The sequence below is a fragment of the Natator depressus genome, chromosome 11, assembly GCF_965152275.1.
Source record: "Natator depressus isolate rNatDep1 chromosome 11, rNatDep2.hap1, whole genome shotgun sequence".
Classification (NCBI taxonomy): domain Eukaryota; kingdom Metazoa; phylum Chordata; order Testudines; family Cheloniidae; genus Natator; species Natator depressus.
In genome coordinates this window covers 12,917,333-12,934,925 of record NC_134244.1, presented here as the reverse complement: position 1 = coordinate 12,934,925, position 17,593 = coordinate 12,917,333, and the positions used below count along the sequence as shown (strand labels likewise).

Genomic DNA, 17,593 nt, shown 5'->3' with positions numbered 1-17,593 from the left:
ACAGTCCACATGGGGCGATTATGAAGCACAATGGGGGAGGTAAGGAAATGCATAACTGCGTGGGGGGGGGGATGTTTAAGATCATGCACCAATGGGCACTGATCATGCATGAGTCTTTGTGTTCAGTGATTTGGGAATGACTGGACTCAATGAAGAGATGTTTGTCCAGCATGCAGTAGTAGTTAAAAACAAATGTAACACCAGAGAACATTTTAAAAAAGGATAGAAAATAATATCGACCATACTGTAGTGTAATGAACTGGCTGGTGTCCATGTGTACCACTGCCCTCTACTGGATGGAACCAGAAGTGTTCAATTGTGTGTGTCAGACTCATAGGCCCTATACTGCTACCAGCTAACCTGATTCTACTTTAGCTTGACGGTGCTTCAGGAGCAGGAGAGACGCAGTGGCCACGGTGTGTGGCATAGTGGCCGCTGTGGATGTAGAGGTAGTTGTGGATTTGTTGTATCACTCCAGTGACAATATACTGAATAATGAGGCACCCTGTTTTGGAGCCTTGTGTTCAGTTTTGGGTGCTGCATTTTGAGAAAGTTAAATTTGAGACTAGAAAGCTCCAGAGAAAGGCAGAGAAGAAGGTGAGAGGTCTGTCAGGATTTACAGATGAGGAGAAACTACCCAGGCTATATTTATTTAGACTTGGAAAGAGAAAACTTAAAGTGGATGTAAGTGAGCTATTTAGGGTTACAAATAGTATAGTAAACACGAATCTGCTGATCCTTTATATTGGCTCTCACGTTACAAGAACAAGGGGTCACTCAATGAAGTTAATGGTAGGTAATTAAAAAAAAATAAAAGGAAATCCTTCACACAGCATGCAGCCAGCCTGTGGAATTCACTACTGCAGGCGGCTGCGAAGTCAAATGCTCTCCTGGAATTTAAACCAGGGCTGGATAACTTTACAGCCAATGGACGAATGTGCAGTTATGTATGCTAAGGGCCTGATCTTGCAAAAGGCACTTCCTGAGCAGCTTCAATGGGAATTAAACGTTGGGTCCTAAAACGGCAACCAAATCTCATGCTTCATGGACTCAGATGAACACCATGGGGGTCAGGAGGAAAACTGTTCCTTCTTGTTTACCATTGTGCAACTGGGCAGATAGTCATCTGCTTCTGAAGCAGTACTGGTCATTGCCAAGGGACAAGAGACACGATACCAGACTTGATGGACTACTGCTGTGACACAATGGTCCACACCCTTTACTCCAGGGTAACTCACACACAAACGTTTCAGTTATATATTCATTTATATTTATGTGCAAGCAGGGTGTAGGGATAAAATCACCCCTGCATAGACCAGGGCCGTATTCTTGTTTAAGTGCTGCCAATGTGCTCAAAAAGAAAAGGAGGACTTGTGGCACCTTAGAGACTAACAAATGTATCTGAGCAAGAGACCCTCCTCTGGCAAGTTTGCAATCTCAGACAGAGCTGGAGAAGCTGGGAGCCCAGAGGCAGGAACAACTGAGGAGGGGGGTGAGGGTGGGCGTGTAACGTATTGTTACCGGGCCTCTTGCAATTCTCTTGACAAGTAAATAATAATGGCAGAGAATTATTTGCTGTCAGATGCTTTCACAAAACCCCATCGCTGCCCCTCTCCTGTGCCGTCCACAGCCTGGTTTGGCGGCGGGAGGAGAAGCCTCACACTTGGCCTTTCTGCAGCACTTTTCATTTCTCAGGGCTTCGGGCGAAGCTGAGGTGCCCCTGCCCCCTCCCTCCCCGGTCTGCAAAGCCCCCGGCCCCTTCTCCCCGGGATGGGGCTGCGGAGGAGGGCTGGCCAGGGCACCAGCGGAGCCGGGGAAGCGGCTTTGGCTGGTGATGTCAACCTCTAGGAGGAGCCTGTGCCTGTCCTTTTACTTTCAGGCTCCATGTAATTAGCATGAGGCTGTTAGTCACTTACTGGTGTTACCCTCGGGGGCTCGACCATGAAATCCCCCCATTCAGCCTCCCCACGGACCCGAGGAACTTTTAAGGCAGGGGCTTGATCTTCCTGCTTCCTTCCCCTCCCCCCGCCCCCCACTCTACCCCGGGTTCATTAATAATCATCAGCATCAGTGTTACTAGCCGGTGTGACCTGCGCCGGGCATGTGAAGCCCCCCCCCCCCCCAGCTGCACCATGCGAGCAACGTGCACTTTGCTGCTGCGCCAACTTAGCCTCCTGCTGCTGCTGCGGGAGCCCGCTGCGGGATCGGGCCCCTTCGCCTCCTCCAGCGACCCCCCTGCTCGGACCCAGCTCAGCGGAGCCACCACGCCGGCCGCGGGGCCGCAGGGTTCTTCCAGCCGGGGCGTCTCGGCTGCTGCGGCGGCGGCGGCGGCGGCTGCTTCCCGGCTGCCTCCCTGGGAGAGGGAGAGCTCCGTGCCCTGGGCGCCGCCAGTGTCCGGCAGCACCTCGGAGCCGGCCGCGGGAGGACACACGAGCAGCCCGGGTGAGTGAGGCAGGGACGGGAGGGAGCAAGGCACAGGGGCTGCTGCTGCTGCTCTGGGGAGGGCGTGGGGGGCGCTCTCCCGCCCAGGCACCCACCCAGCTCGCCCCTCTGTGCCCCTGAGCCCTGGCACCCTTCTGGCTTCAGCAAAGGCGCTGCCCTGCCTGGAGGGGGCTCCCCCTTTCCCGGTCCTTGCTCGCTGCCCGCGGGAGCGAGCGTGTGTGTTGGTTGTGGGGGGCTGATCAGATCATCCCGCGTCCCAGCAAGGACAGGCAGGGCTGGGCAGCACCGAAGCCAGCTGCAGAGAGACCCGGGCCAAGTGTGTGGCTATTTTTGGAGCAAAATCATTGCAACTCCCCACCCTCTGCAAAAATCCCCTCCACGCCGCTACACTTCCAGGGAGGAGGAGTTGGTTTGGGTTTTTAAAATAAGCATGTCCCTATTTTATCCCCCACTCCCACCCCGAAAATCCCTATTTGCAGCTTTCAAAAGTTGGCAAGTAGGTCGCATGTGTGTATGTGGGGGGGCCAATGCACCTCCTCGGCCACTTTGCAGCGCTCGCTGGGGTGCGGCGTGGGAGCGTATCCAGGGGGAATGGGCTCTGGTTTGTGTTATCCCAGAGGGTGGAGAGAGAGAGAGCCGCAGAGGAGTTGTGCTAAGAAGTGGCGAACCAGCTGCTGGGGTAGTTGGTTGGAATTATGTCATTGTCACTTGCTGGGGTGAGCCTGCCTGGGGGCTCCGGGCTGCGGTGGGAACGCTGCGAGCAGGCTGGGGGCTTGTCCCGAGTCTACTTCCTGGCGGATTTGGGTGCACAGGCATGGGGAAGCTGTTTCTGGGTAATGGGGAAATCTCCAACACAAAGGGCTGCAAAGGAAAGGAAAGTTCATGTAGGAACTCCAGCAAGGGGGTGTGTGTGGGCAGCGCTGCAGAACAGCGGTCACCCTTCAGCTGGGTTTAGGTCTGACCCAAAGCCCCTTGAAGTTGATGGAAAGACTCTCTTTGAATCGTGCCCTTGGAAAGCTAAGGAGTTTAGCCTCCGATTGCAAAGTCTGTGAGATAACATATACATGATAAAGGTACGGTTGGCTGAATCCCTTTCAACATACTGGAATTGTACCACAGCAAAGGTTAAGGCCCTGATCAGCGTAAGCATTTGTGTCATTCTGGTGACCTTAGTAGCCGATCACCTATGATACAAAAGGAGAGAGAGAAAAGTTTGGACTATTTCTCCTCGTCAGGTTTTACATTTAATTTGCAATCCTCCTCAGGCTGCTTTTTGTGGCAACGTTTTATTAAAATGCAAAACAAGTGATGTTGTAAAAAAGAAAATAAATGGTCTCCTGTTAGTTAATACATATGGAATTAAAATTTACATTCCTGGCTGTTCTGTAAAATCTCAGATGTAGTTTAGAGTTTCAAAAGTTTAAAAGCTACATTGTTGGGGGAGAATAGAATATGAAAAGAAATACCACTGGGTTTAAAAGATGATTAAGTTAAACAGAGTATGATGCCCCTATACTTTTAAGTACAGACTACAGAAGCCTGTGACAAAATATCAAACTGAACTGTAAAGAAATATTATAAGCACAGATTCACTTGCTTTGGTAATTATAAATTATTGGGTCCCTTGAAATCGCTTGAACATTGCACAGTTGTATACTAGTGTAGAAAAGGAGGGTTTGAGCAGATGAAGGCTTGTGCAAAGAATACAATAAAATTCATTCAGATTCCTTCATTTACATATTTCAGATTGTAAATTTCCACTATACTGACTGAATTAACTTTAAAAGATTCTACCTCCTACTTTTTAAAAACAACGTGGAAATGAAAATGACAAGGCTAGCAGAACTTCAGTAGGAAGTGGATAAGCTCCAGGATGGTCCTTAGTTCAATAGCCGACTCTTAGAATGGCCGTTGTTTTCAGAGTAGCAGCCGTGTTAGTCTGTATTCGCAAAAAGAAAAGGAGTTCTTGTGGCACCTTAGAGACTAACCAATTTATTTGTTATTTTATTTATTTATTTGTTGCTGCATTCCAAAGGTGCATATTTTACCAGGTGTTACGCGATGCTTCCAGGGCAGGAAATCAGCAGGTGCAGTGAGAATTCTTCTGTATACCACCCAGATGTTTTCTTCATTCAGATTTCCCCATATCCTGCTTCACATTGATTACTGGCCTATCAGATCCAGATGTAGGGGATTTTTCAGAACTGTAATAATTTCTTTCTTTCTTTGCTGCGCTTCTGCTGTGAAGAATGGGAAGCTAGTCACAATAGATTGTAAAATCCTCTTCTTATTAGTCATCTGTCAGGTATACACTATACACAGGTATCCACTGACCATGGTCAGTGCCTAGATTGGCGCTTTATAAATATCTTAGGTAGTCATTACACAGGCTGGCGCACAGGGCAAATTCTTTATAGGGAAAGTGGATATAATTTTAAACAGCATGACTTCCCTGTTTTCCAACTTGAACACGTAACTCTAAGGATGATTAATAAGTTTGAAAAGATGGCACTGGATTTCTATGTACAGTGTAAAGAAATCTAGCATGTGATAAATATAACTTCCGTGGTTTTAAAGCCAGAAGGGACCACCACTATGATTACTGACCTCGTGGTCACACTGGCCATAGAATTTCACCCAGTAATTTCTGCTGTGGAGAGAACTATTTAGTGTGCTATTTAGAGATGTACTTTATTTATAGAGCTACAATTTCAGAACATATGGTTAAAACTACTTTGAAAAACTATTTTGATTTTCTTAACATATCCAGAAGGTGCCTTTTATCAAATGTACACATATAAGAGAAAGTTTATAACTGGGTGGATCAAATAAAGCTCTATAAAGAACTATGTTCAATAATGCTTACATAACAAGGGAGGAAGACTAGCCCAGCAGATAGGGCACTGGCCTCCATTTAAGAGGCCTCAGTTCTATTGCATTTTCAGCCACAGAGGTCTCTGTTTCCTTTGGATAGTCATTTAACCTATTCTGTGCATCAATTCCCTATCTGTAAAATAGGGACAATACTTCCCCACCGGACAGAGATAAAATCCATTAATGATCATCATGTGCTCAGATTTAAATGATGAGGGTCATGTAAATTCCTAGATAGGTAGAAAAATATATAATTTAAGCTCAGATAGCAGTCCAGCATCTTTTCATGACTCTGACGACTCCTGAGTTGAGAGAGGAATGCATTTCAATCATTAAAGTTTGAAAAACTAAAACAATCTGCCCAAGAGCTCTAAAATAAATTTGGCTTATTGTGAGTGACTGCTCAGGCATTTCACTGAGAGCCGTTCTCCACAGAATTTACCACGCTGTAGTAGACCACGAATTATGTCCATCTTAACCTAGGAGGAATTAGGAAGGCTGTGAGCATGGTGGCTTTTGGAAACCATGGTAAACTACATAATAAATTACATTATGTCCTGACAATTAGATGTTAGGTAAGGTTCTGTGCCTGTCAGTCAAGATAATGATTCTGTATTATAGCTGTAGGCTGATGTGGTCTACTGAATCATTTGGGGTTTGAGCTACAGACACTTGAAAAGTTAGCTTTTGTTTATCCTGCCTACCCTTCCACAAGCATTTCTTGTAAACTCATCACTCTGTCGCTACATGGAAACGAAGATTGCATCTTGGCAGCTTGTGGTCTGACTCTCTTTGAAGTCAGAATGAAAAAGGTTCTTTCTCAGCAGAGTTAGATAAGTAGATGGTATCAGCAGAGAGGAGCTCTGCAGTGAAACTGAATCTTACAAATTAATGCCTGTGAAAGTGAGCAGCTGACAGAGATGGTTCAAACTAGGCATAACAGAGGCAGGCCCTATCTAAGCTGCTCTCCACACCTCTGCCAGGGCACCTCAGTCTTGACTTTCAACTTCACCTCCATTCCCTTCAGTAGGCTGTTTGTGCCCAAACCGTGCAATCATTTTGTGATGTGAATACATTAGGACTAGGCCAAATCCTTTTTGCTTGTTGTGTAAAATAGAAACTGAATCCGGGCACAGATGTATTCAGAAAAAGTAGTCGTGCTGAGAAACAGGACAAATGGTTTGAGCAATAGCTGGAATTATGGGACCACCTAATCTCTCTGCTATGCATTTTCTATTGGCAGTTGTTTTATCTTAATATCATAGCATGAGGGGGTGTGCCTGAAAGGAAGTGGCCAGCCTGTGAGTAGGGCATTGAACTGGGACTTGGGAGATTGGGGTTCAATTCCTAACTGTGCCACAGACTTCTTTATGTCCACTGGCAAGTCATTTTATTTCTCTGTTCCACTTCCTCACCTGTAAAATGGGGATAATAATACTTCCCTTTTCATATGTGTCTGTTGTGTCTACTTTGATTTGTAAAATCTTTAGGGCAGGGACTGCCACTTGCTCTTTGTATTTGTACAATAGGTCTTTGATCTGGGCTGTGGCCTCTAGGTGCTACCATAATACAAACGATGATGATAAAGGCTAGCACTGGGCCTCTACAAGTTTCCTATCTAGACAAGGGTCCTTAGTCAAGCAAATTTTTCCCCTTCTGTCTTTTTCCCTTTCTTCTCTGCTGTCCCTCTTATGTGGCCATGGTATGTGAGGCACTCGGATAGCATGGTGATGATGGGAGCCATGCAAATGCCTAAATAAGTAGATTCCTCCTTTCCATGTCTGTGCTGTCTTTCCTTCCTTCCTTCCTCCGTCATCTTTTCCATGCCAGTTGCTGCCTTGCATTTCTTTAGTAATGCACATTATGAGCATTAGAAGTAACTGTGTAATATTGACTCTCCTCCGCTCCCATCTCCGAAGCATTCTGGTAGAGGCGGTGAGTTTAGGAGGGTTGGGGAGGAGGAAGATGGGTTTGGGAGGGGGCTTGTGTCCTCAAGCTGGCTTCAAATCTCCCTCCTACTCAATAGTTAGTATTGATCATATGATTCCCTCCAGTCCGTGAGCCCGATTCTCTGTTGCCTGCACCTTATCTAATCATTTACATCAGTGCAAAGTGGACATAAAACACTGCCCTTCTGATCGCACCCACTTTGCACTGGTGTAAATGACTGCTTCAGGTGCAGAGCAATGGTGCATCAAGCACCATGTCTTTGAACTGTACCTGGAAGACCTGTGCACTAACATACTTTGTTGTCTTGCCCCCTTCCCTACTCATCCTTATGCAAAATGTAAATTAATTTATTTTTTGTGCTGCAGATTTGTAGTCCCTGAAGTTATATGGATTTAGCTTTGCTCCTTCAGGGGAACAAAAGAGAAGGGGAGAGAGAGCTACTCAGTTCCCAGATCCTTACAGGCATTAAGGGTCTGATGGAAAGTCCACTGAAGTTAATGGGTGTCTTTCCATTGACTTAAGTGGGTTTTGAATCAGGCACCATAAGCAGTAACCATTTATTTTAATGGCAGATTAATGAATGATGAAATGCAATCGTTTGTAATCCAAACTCACAGTGACTATGACATCTATATTAATATGGAATGAATCTGTCATATGCTGGGTTATTGCAATAAGCAGATCATGAATGTGAGATGAGATACTTGATTATAAGTGCGATTACAGAAGCTATTTCTGATGGTTTCAGTCTTGCATTGCAAACTATTAGAGCCATCACAGGCCTCACACAAGCCCAGCAGTCCAGCATGCTTCCTAAGATCATCCCAGCCACTCAGTAACCACTGCTTTAGTTTAAAACAGGTTAATGTAATGAGCTGCAATTTTTCTTGTGGCTGGAAAAACAATAGGAAAGGTTTATTCTCACAGTGCATTAATTGATGCTGGATTAGGAGAAATGTCCAAGTGACATACTCCTGCCATTGTAACATGCCCTGGATGAGTTCCTCTGTGAATGTGATTTACGTAAGTATCAAAAGAGTTAACAGTACTGATCAGATAAGGATGACTATGGTATTTTTGCCCATCATCCTCAGTGTCTGGAACAGTTTGTTTCTTTCCCCCATCCTCTGGGATCCATCGTTTAAATCTAGAACTTAAACCCCAGCTCTCCAATGCTGCTTAAGATCTCAGGCAGTTTGTACCCTGGCACTTGCTGGTACCATCCTCTACCTTCCTTGTCTATTGCACTCCTTGTTGTAACAACTGGACATCTCACAAAATTAATGGATCTTGATAACACCACCCCTGTTTAACCAGCGAGGCAGTGAGGCACAGAGTGATTAAGTCATTTGTGGAATTCTGTGGCTAAACTGGCCCTAAAACCCAAGTTTCATGAATCCTATAGCCTTAAGCAGAGTCAGGGCCTTAACTTTCTTGTCCTCAGATTTTCTTGTTGTAACACTTCCACTGTTGTCCCTGATGTATACTGTGGGACAGTTACTTGAGTGGCATCTTGTAAAATTAAATTGTACTGTGAGAAGATGGGAGTTCACTTTATGTGGGATGCCACAGTCTGTGTCGAATTCAGGCCTAATCTCCCATAGAGTTCCCTTTGGGTGTGTGATCATAGGAGTCTTTGCTCCAGAGCTTTTGTGCCTACCATAAATGAAGCAAGTGCAAGTTTCATCTTGAAACTCGCTGGTAGAAATGGACTTGTTTTTCCTGAGGTGCAGCAGAAAATCGTTCTGCGTGAAATGACTTTTGTTTTAAGTGGTTTCAGCATACAACTTGAAAAGGAATTGTTCAGAGGTTGTGGTTCTGATGGGCAGAAGTCGTACATTTTCAGACTGCTTCTTCAGAACTGTGATATTTCAAGTCATTCTTGGAAAGAGATTTCTTTACATCACTGGAAAACAATGGTAGATAGAGCAGGTCAAGAATTTTTTGATGAACCGGTTTTTCCTCAGAAAATGCCGAATCTTCTAAACTGTGGGTTTTTTTGTTGTTTTTTTGTTGAGACTATACAAGTTTAGTGAAACATTCATCGGGAAAGGGTTTCCCAAGGCCTGGATGGATTTCTGCTTAAAACAATAGAGAGAGACTCTACCTAGAATAGCCAATAGCCCCAGGTTCACGTCTCTGGAGACCCACATCCCAGATGAGTGCGCTAACCACCAGGGTATTGGTTGTCCTGGGGTGGGTCTCTCTCTCTTCAGTTTTTTCAAAAAAACTTTGAAAGGTCTTGGTGTCGTCCCAAAGCGGAATGGGAAAATTTCGGAAATCTCAAAAACCATTTCCTGCCCAGCTCTATTGGTGGCCCCTAGTTCTGACCCATTGTGAGTCACCATGTATTTGAAAGTATAAACAAAATGTCCAGTCAATTGTGTGTGAGCGTTAGCTGTTTCCTTGGAAGGCTAAAGTTAGTTGGCAGATTCTACTGGTAAGCGGTAGGCTCTTCAGCCTGTGTGACGCAGGAAGTCAGATTGTAAAAGTCCCTTTTGGCCTTAAAGTCTGTGAATAAAACTTGAAGTCGTAATGGCATGAGAGACCTGAAAGTTGTGTTCAGGACCATTGATCATATGAGTATGTAAAGGCTGAAGAACTGAGGCTTTAACAGTACTTCACTTGACAATAATAATTTTATTTATTAAACGCTCACACTTGGGGGGGGGCACTTTCACAATGTAGTAAAAACATGAGTGAAATATAATAAAAGCACCATTAAAAAACCCCAGACTGCTCTCTTAAAAAGGCAAACAAACAAAAATCCCACCTGTGCAGCAATAATGTGCCTGTACCCTGGAAAAGCTATTCCTGGGCTTTCTATTATTTTCCTTCTAAGAACTTGCAAATTTTCCTGTTCCCCAACTTCTCTGAAATCCCAGCAAGAGCCCTGCTTAAAGGCCAGACTGCCAGAATTGCAAGCATTCTCGCCAAGTTAAGTATATAGATTTCAAAACTGAGGCTAAATAAAACAGCTTGTGGGGGTGTGTAAGCCAGAGTGTTGGATGGCAAAGCAGCCTCCATCCTGTCTGCCCCAGAGCATTTCAGCTTTCTCCACTTTTCCTTTTCACAACTTTGACATAAAAGTGGAACTTGCCAAATGAGCACTCACTCCGGGATTTTCAAAAAGGCACAGCGCTGACCTAACTCTGCTCCCAACGCACAGTGCTAAGTCCTTTTGAAAAGCCCAGGCTTGCTGTATTTTAATCTGAGTGGGCAGCAGAAAGTTCTAAAACGCTCAGGGATTTCTGTTTTGTTTTCTTAGAGTGAGGGTAATGATGTTATGTAGATTCATAGATTCCCAGGCCAGAAGGGCCCATTGTGGCCTCCTAGTCTGACCTCCCATATAAGACAGGCTATAGAATTTCCCCAAAATAATTCCCGTGTTTTCTTGGGAGGGTGTGTGTGTTAAGGTGGCATTTTGGATGCTCACAAGGTCTTCCCCCCCTCCCATTTGAAGTAAGGTATCTTTCTACCTGCATACACACACACCCATCCCCCCTACCTACCGTAACTCCCCCACTCACCCCCCCACACCCACCCCTACCTACCGTAGCACCTTGTTAATTCAAATCTTATTAATCCACTCACCCCATAGCCCACATTGAGTTTCTGTGAAAAGGCACGGGACCGATTCCTGGCACCTGCTAAGGCTGCGTTGTACTCTCTGGCGGAGCAAAGAAGCCTTAAAGGCAATTTAACCAGAGGATTCTGGTTTACCTGAGGATTCTGCAAACCGACGTCTTTATTCAGAACTAGTCACCAGATGAGAGTAATTCTTAGCCTGCAAATTGTTTGCAAGCAGCTTGTTGTTGTAAGCATTTGATATCCCGAATGGGGGCTCTGTTATTTATATTTAATTTGACATGTAGGTCCTATGGTGTGTTTTCTCTTTCCTGATTGGCTGATTGACGAGATAGACTCCAATTTCTTGTGGGAATACTCACAATTACTAACCTCCTTGGTTAGGTGCTTTGAAATCTACTGAGGAAGAATGCTATGTGGGAGCTAGGTATTATTATTATTATTACATGTTCAAAATGCTCTCTTCATGGCCATTTTGCAATTGTCACTTGAAATGCGCTATTTCCATGAACGTTAGTAAACTCGTTGCCAAGAATGCTCATGGGGAGCAGATGTAAGAGGGGCACAAACCCAGTCTAAGTGAACGTATTGACAGTTCAAGTGCATATTTATGGGAAATTGTTCTATAATAGCCAGCCAGGTTTCCCTCTCTTTGTGTAGACGTAATAGGTGTGTGTACAGATGTATGTCTATATTTTAAGGCATCACAGGCCATACATACCATAACATCCTGCTTCTGCTTCACGAGACACTGCTTTCTTATTGTATTTTGATTATGCAGAGAGTTTACATTTATCCTTTCAGGCTGAAATCATAATTCGAGTCAGAGGATGAGGAGACAACTTTCCCACCCAAAAGGGAAATGATGCTGAGTTGCTGAGTGGCCAGCCCAAGTAATAATATAATCTTAGAAAAATGCAGCTCCCTCGAGGAAAGGAAGCTTTGCAAACTTCAGTTTCTCCAAGCTGTGAACATAGCTGTTGCCTGCATTTCTGTAACATTGCTGTTAAACCTAATCTTCTGAACTGCCAAGGAGATCACAAAATATTGGGGAGCAAAGAGAAAAACCGTGTAATGGTCTATCCCTAAGTAAAGTAAAAACTCTTTTAGGGCAGGTGCGTTGTTTGGTTTTTAATGCAGATTCCTAGGATATAAGGTCAAATTTCCCTGTCATTATTATCATTGACAATTAGGTTGTTTTACGTTTCTCCTTTTTGCACTGAACTATGACTTCAGAGATTTTAAAGGCAGAGGGAGCCATTAAAACAATCATTTGTTTGACCTCTTGCACAACATGGGCTATAGATAATTTTCACTTCTGTCACGAGGGCTTTGAAGCCAGGGCCTTTGGCATTATAGTGAAGAGTCATACACCTAGGCCTCTACATCAGCTGATTTATTAGTGCCTGTTTCCCTTTTATAGATGGTAACAAAGATGTTCCCTGTCTTGTTTCTTTCATTACATATTTTGGTTTGTTTTAATTTTCTCAGTAGTTTTAACAACTTTGTTTCCATAACCTTGCTTACATCATTAGTGATCCAAGCTACTTTATTGTATAATGTATGAATTGTTCCAAGTACCATCTTTCCTGTTGTCTGTAACCATGAACGTTTCATAAAACATAACAACATTTGTTACATAGATACCCTGCATTCCTTATAGTCATCAGTGTTGGGTGAGCATGTGGGACTCTCTCTATCAGCAATTCTGTCTCATTCAAGATGGGCTAAATCATATCAGCTCAGATTTATGGGATGCCTTTCAACGTAAGGGATCCCAAACAACCTGAGTCTTCACTTACCCGGCCACTGATGTGCAGCCACTTCTGGGGTGGAGAGTGGCAGCCATTCTGTATTTGCCACGTGCCAGAAGAGTTGTTTGAGGAGAAAGTTAAAGGCATTTCTCCAGCTGAAATCAGAAGAGGGATTCAGCTCTACAGAATACCGTTAGCCACAGCACGTTTGTAAGGTTACTGGCGTTCACAGACTTACTGTTGTGGAAAATCTTTTAAAGACTCAGGGCTGGATTGTCAGCTGGTGGACAATGTTAGAGCTCCATTGTCTTCAGTTGAGCTATGACAATTCACACAAGGTCAGATCTGCCCCAGGATCTCAGTGCTATGCAAAAGATACCTTCTGTAGTAGCACAGGCCCATGCTACCCTAGCCCCCATATTGGGCATCGGTACTGCCTTGGAGGGAAGGGCAGCACCTACTAACACGACTTTCTGGTGTATCTGAATGATTTTTTGGAGATCTCCAAAAACATTGACCAGGTCGGACCCTGCTTAGATTGTGAGATCTGATAAGCTCACAGGTCAAGGTAAGATGGCTGCCAAAACCACATGAAATTATGCTTAAATGAGGCAAACAGCATTGTCATATTAAAGTCATTTCCAACGGCTAAGTTGTAAACGCACGTGCATGAAAGGCACATCAGCAAACCATCAAACTGCACGTTACGTGCTTTGCTCATGAATTCGAATGGATGACCTTGATCGTGAGGCATAATGCGGCTCTTGTAATTTATCACTTATCTTGTATTTTGGAGCTGGGCATAATTGCACCCGTGTCTAGAAGGACAAAGAGAAGCGTTTCAGCAGCTGTAATTCACAAAGACCTCTTCAAAAGGCTTCTTACCCTTGGCACAAGTTTTAAAAGACCTTATAAAAATGCCCCTGAATAGCTTCAGGCATCTGAACATTCATCATTTGATTCGGATTCGGTTACAGGGCTAAGCACTAAATTTCAATTCTCTTTAGGATATTATCGGCTCGTTTATCAAATGCAGGCCGGTGGTGTAGTATTAGACTGGCAGACGACCCAGGAAATAAAGGCTCTTTGAAAATCAGTTTCCTAGAGTGGTAACATGATCAGAGCTCAGAATAATCATGAAGACAGTCATATGTCTGTTTCTTGACTTTAGCAAAGCTTTTGACACGGTCTCCCACAGTATTCTTGTCAGCAAGTTAAAGAAGTATGGGCTGGATGAATGCACTATAAGGTGGGTAGAAAGCTGGCTAGATTGTCGGGCTCAACGGGTAGTGATAAATGGCTCCATGTCTAGTTGGCAGCCGGTGTCAAGTGGAGTGCCCCAGGGGTTGGTCCTGGGGCCGGTTTTGTTCAATATCTTCATAAATGATCTGGAGGATGGTGTGGATTGCACTCTCAGCAAATTTGCAGATGATACTAAACTGGGAGGAGTGGTAGATACGCTGGAGGGGAGGGATAGGATACAGAAGGACCTAGACAAATTGGAGGATTGGGCCAAAAGAAATCTGATGAGGTTCAATAAGGATAAGTGCAGGGTCCTGCACTTAGGATGGAAGAATCCAATGCACCGCTACAGACTAGGGACCGAATGGCTAGGCAGCAGTTCTGCGGAAAAGGACCTAGGGGTGACAGTGGACGAGAAGCTGGATATGAGTCAACAGTGTGCCCTTGTTGCCAAGAAGGCCAATGGCATTTTGGGATGTATAAGTAGGGGCATAGCCAGCAGATCGAGGGATGTGATCGTTCCCCTCTATTCGACACTGGTGAGGCCTCATCTGGAGTACTGTGTCCAGTTTTGGGCCCCACACTACAAGAAGGATGTGGATAAATTGGAGAGAGTCCAGCGAAGGGCAACAAAAATGATTAGGGGTCTAGAGCACATGACTTATGAGGAGAGGCTGAGGGAGCTGGGATTGTTTAGTCTGCAGAAGAGAAGAATGAGGGGGGATTTGATAGCTGCTTTCAACTACCTGAAAGGGGGTTCCAAAGAGGATGGCTCTAGACTGTTCTCAATGGTAGCAGATGACAGAACGAGGAGTAATGGTCTCAAGTTGCAATGGGGGAGGTTTAGATTGGATATTAGGAAAAACTTTTTCACTAAGAGGGTGGTGAAACACTGGAATGCGTTACCTAGGGAGGTGGTAGAATCTCCTTCCTTAGAGGTTTTTAAGGTCAGGCTTGACAAAGCCCTGGCTGGGATGATTTAACTGGGAATTGGTCCTGCTTCGAGCAGGGGGTTGGACTAGATGACCTTCTGGGGTCCCTTCCAACCCTGATATTCTATGATTCTATGATTCTATGTGGGGGACACAGAAAAAGCAAATGTGGACACATGAAGGGATCAATATAAAGGAGGAAAATTCTGTACTGGAATGAAAGAACTGGAATGGCTATAATTGCATGCCTGTTGACTTGTATTTAGATACATTTCATAAAATACAGTCTGCCAGAATGTCCTATTTTTTAATATAAAAGATCTTTGGAATTCAGCCCCGAGGATTAGTAATGCGGCCAGTGTTCATATCTCCACAAGAAACCGCAATGGATGAAGTCAGGTCACATGCTGGATTAAAGCCTGAATTTGTTTGTCACTTGATTCCGAGAGAATACCAGAGCAATCACTTTGAGCTGGGGCTTGTCTGTGCACTGTGGGTGGATGTCCAGGGCTGTGGCTTGAACAGATTTCAAGCAGATACTGGGCCTGATTCTCCATTGTTCCTGATGCAGCCATTCAGACCTATGCAAAGTGGGTGTAAACCCTGCCAAAGATCTCTCCATCTTTCTTATCTGACCCTCTCTCTGTGTCCACCTTGACTGACACTAATGAGGTTTACAGCGCTGTCCTGCCATTCTCCATTGTCCTAGGCTTGTCTGCATTGGCGGCATGATGCAGATGTGAAGCTGAACTCTAAGGGAAATGCTGGGAACCATAGTTCATAAGGGAGAATCTCTTCTGGGTATCCTCTTCGCTGCAGAATTAGTCCCTAGGGAGAAATGATCAGAGAGCCTGGAGAAGGCACACAGTTTTGAGCCTCCCTGAGGCATTTAAAAAAGCCAGTGAAAACTGTAGACACAAATACCTATCCCCTGTCCCCATCCCTAATGCTCACAAAGGAGCTGTGTGTAATTATCTGTGTATGTATTTGTGTACATGGTAATCACACAGATGGCCTAGCATTAGCTGCACATTGAAAGCTGCTCATTACATCAAGCGATTATTAGTCAGTGTTTCTTCCCATGCCTGGTAGGAGGAGAGAGGAACTAACTCAACCTTTGGAAGGGATACACCCTCCAGTGTCCCCCTCAGCACTGCCATCACTACTTCCTGCGGCAGATGGTTATAGCTTCATCTAGGAAGTGCAGTTTAGATCATCATCCTTTTCCAGGAGCAGGGGGATGGGGGCCTTATCTGTCCTAGGGATTAATTTCTCCTTAAGCGGCTTATCTACTCATTTGCATTTTTCTCCGATCTCCTCCCAAATCCCATCTTCTGTTGCTGGGAAGTTGGATAGCTCAGCTGTGGGAGGGTCAGTGAGGCATCGCTGGTGCTATAATAGCATACCAGTCATGAATAGTTTGTTTCCTAGGCAGGGCTTGTGGGGTAAGGCTTAGCTAGTTGCTGTCAGTCCCACTCTGAGGGCGATTGGTTTCCAGTAGCCCCATGGCTGGCCAGTGAGCAAGAATCCTAGAGGGCTGAATATCATAGCTCACCACTGAAATGTAGCCGCCGCTGGGCTGAAATATGGCAAAATATGTTAAAACAGCGCACCGCACTTCAGGACAGTGAGTGATGGTTGAGTACTAAGTCAGAGCAGGGCAAAATTTTCTTTTCTCGGCCAAAAACATTATTTTATTTATTTTTATTTTATTTTTGTATTGTTTCAAAAAATGTTAAAACCCAGCATGCAGCCTGAACAAAGCATTTCGTCTCGGTTGAACAGGTGTAGTAGCTCTGGCACTATCACCCGCTGCAGTTTTCACCAAGAGGGGTAATGTTAGGGCTGACAGCTGTGATGCAGCACCCAGGATGCTGTCCTGGGGAGAGATACCACTAATGAGAGGGCAGCTTGAGCTGGGGCGGGGCTCAGGATCTGCCTGATGGAGGCAGTTAGAAGGCGATTAGAGAAGAAGGAGGTGAAAGAGGCAGCGCTGGGGTAAAAAGGAGATTTGCTAGGGAGAGGTGGGTGGACTTCGAAGGGCCGTGTGCAAGGAGCCAGCCATGAGGGACATAGACCATATGACCCGTGAGGCTGACCAATGGGACACCGACAAAGGGAATAAGTTTAGGCACCTGTGGAACTGGTGTGGCCCTCCAGGTGAGGAGCTGTCACTTACGGGTGGACCTGCTGGAAAGAGTGTGGTCACTGTGGCGTTGACGCAAAGGAGCTTTGCAAGCGAGAGAGAGACAAAGGCAGGACAGCTGGGATGAAAAGTGGGCTTTGCAGCCAGGGAGAGGAAGGCGTTGATTCCCTTGTGGGGTTACACAACCTCTCGTTGAAAAACTTCAGTTATTGTGATGAGAATTTACAGTATATTATTTTCCTAAGCAAGTGTTTGATGTCACTTTCTATTATTTATATTATGTTATCATTCCTGCCAAATGCCTGGGTTTTTCCTTTTTAAAGTTCAACATTTGCTCAGCTCTATACTAAGCCCAACTCAAAGAGTGAGTAGATTTTCAGAAGCAGAATGTGGTTATCCCAGTTGGAATCTGGCCTGAACCCTGGCTTTGAAACCCTTCCTCTTTTGAAAAGTGTTACAGTAACTTTGACCACAATGACCATTGACCTGAGTTTTACCTCTCATCCATAAGGCAGCACAGGGCTGCAGATTCATGAAAATAAGAGAATGAGCTGGGTATAGTGTGGGACAGGCAGTATGCAAGCATCCATTACACAATTCAGCTCCCTATTTTAGCATTGCTGCAACTCTAAGCCAGTTCCCCCAAGCCAAGCCAGGAATTTCTG

General features: G+C 45.0%; 1 protein-coding gene across 1 annotated transcript in view; it reads left to right on the top strand.

The window, feature by feature from the left end:
• Nucleotides 1-2,132: 2,132 nt before the first annotated feature.
• The window catches only part of HEG1 (heart development protein with EGF like domains 1), a 90,294-nt gene continuing 74,833 nt past the window's right edge, over nt 2,133-17,593 (top strand). Inside the window, exon 1 of the mRNA XM_074967227.1 lies at nt 2,133-2,442. Coding sequence (XP_074823328.1) covers nt 2,133-2,442 — 310 coding nt within the window. The remainder of the gene's footprint in view (nt 2,443-17,593) is intronic.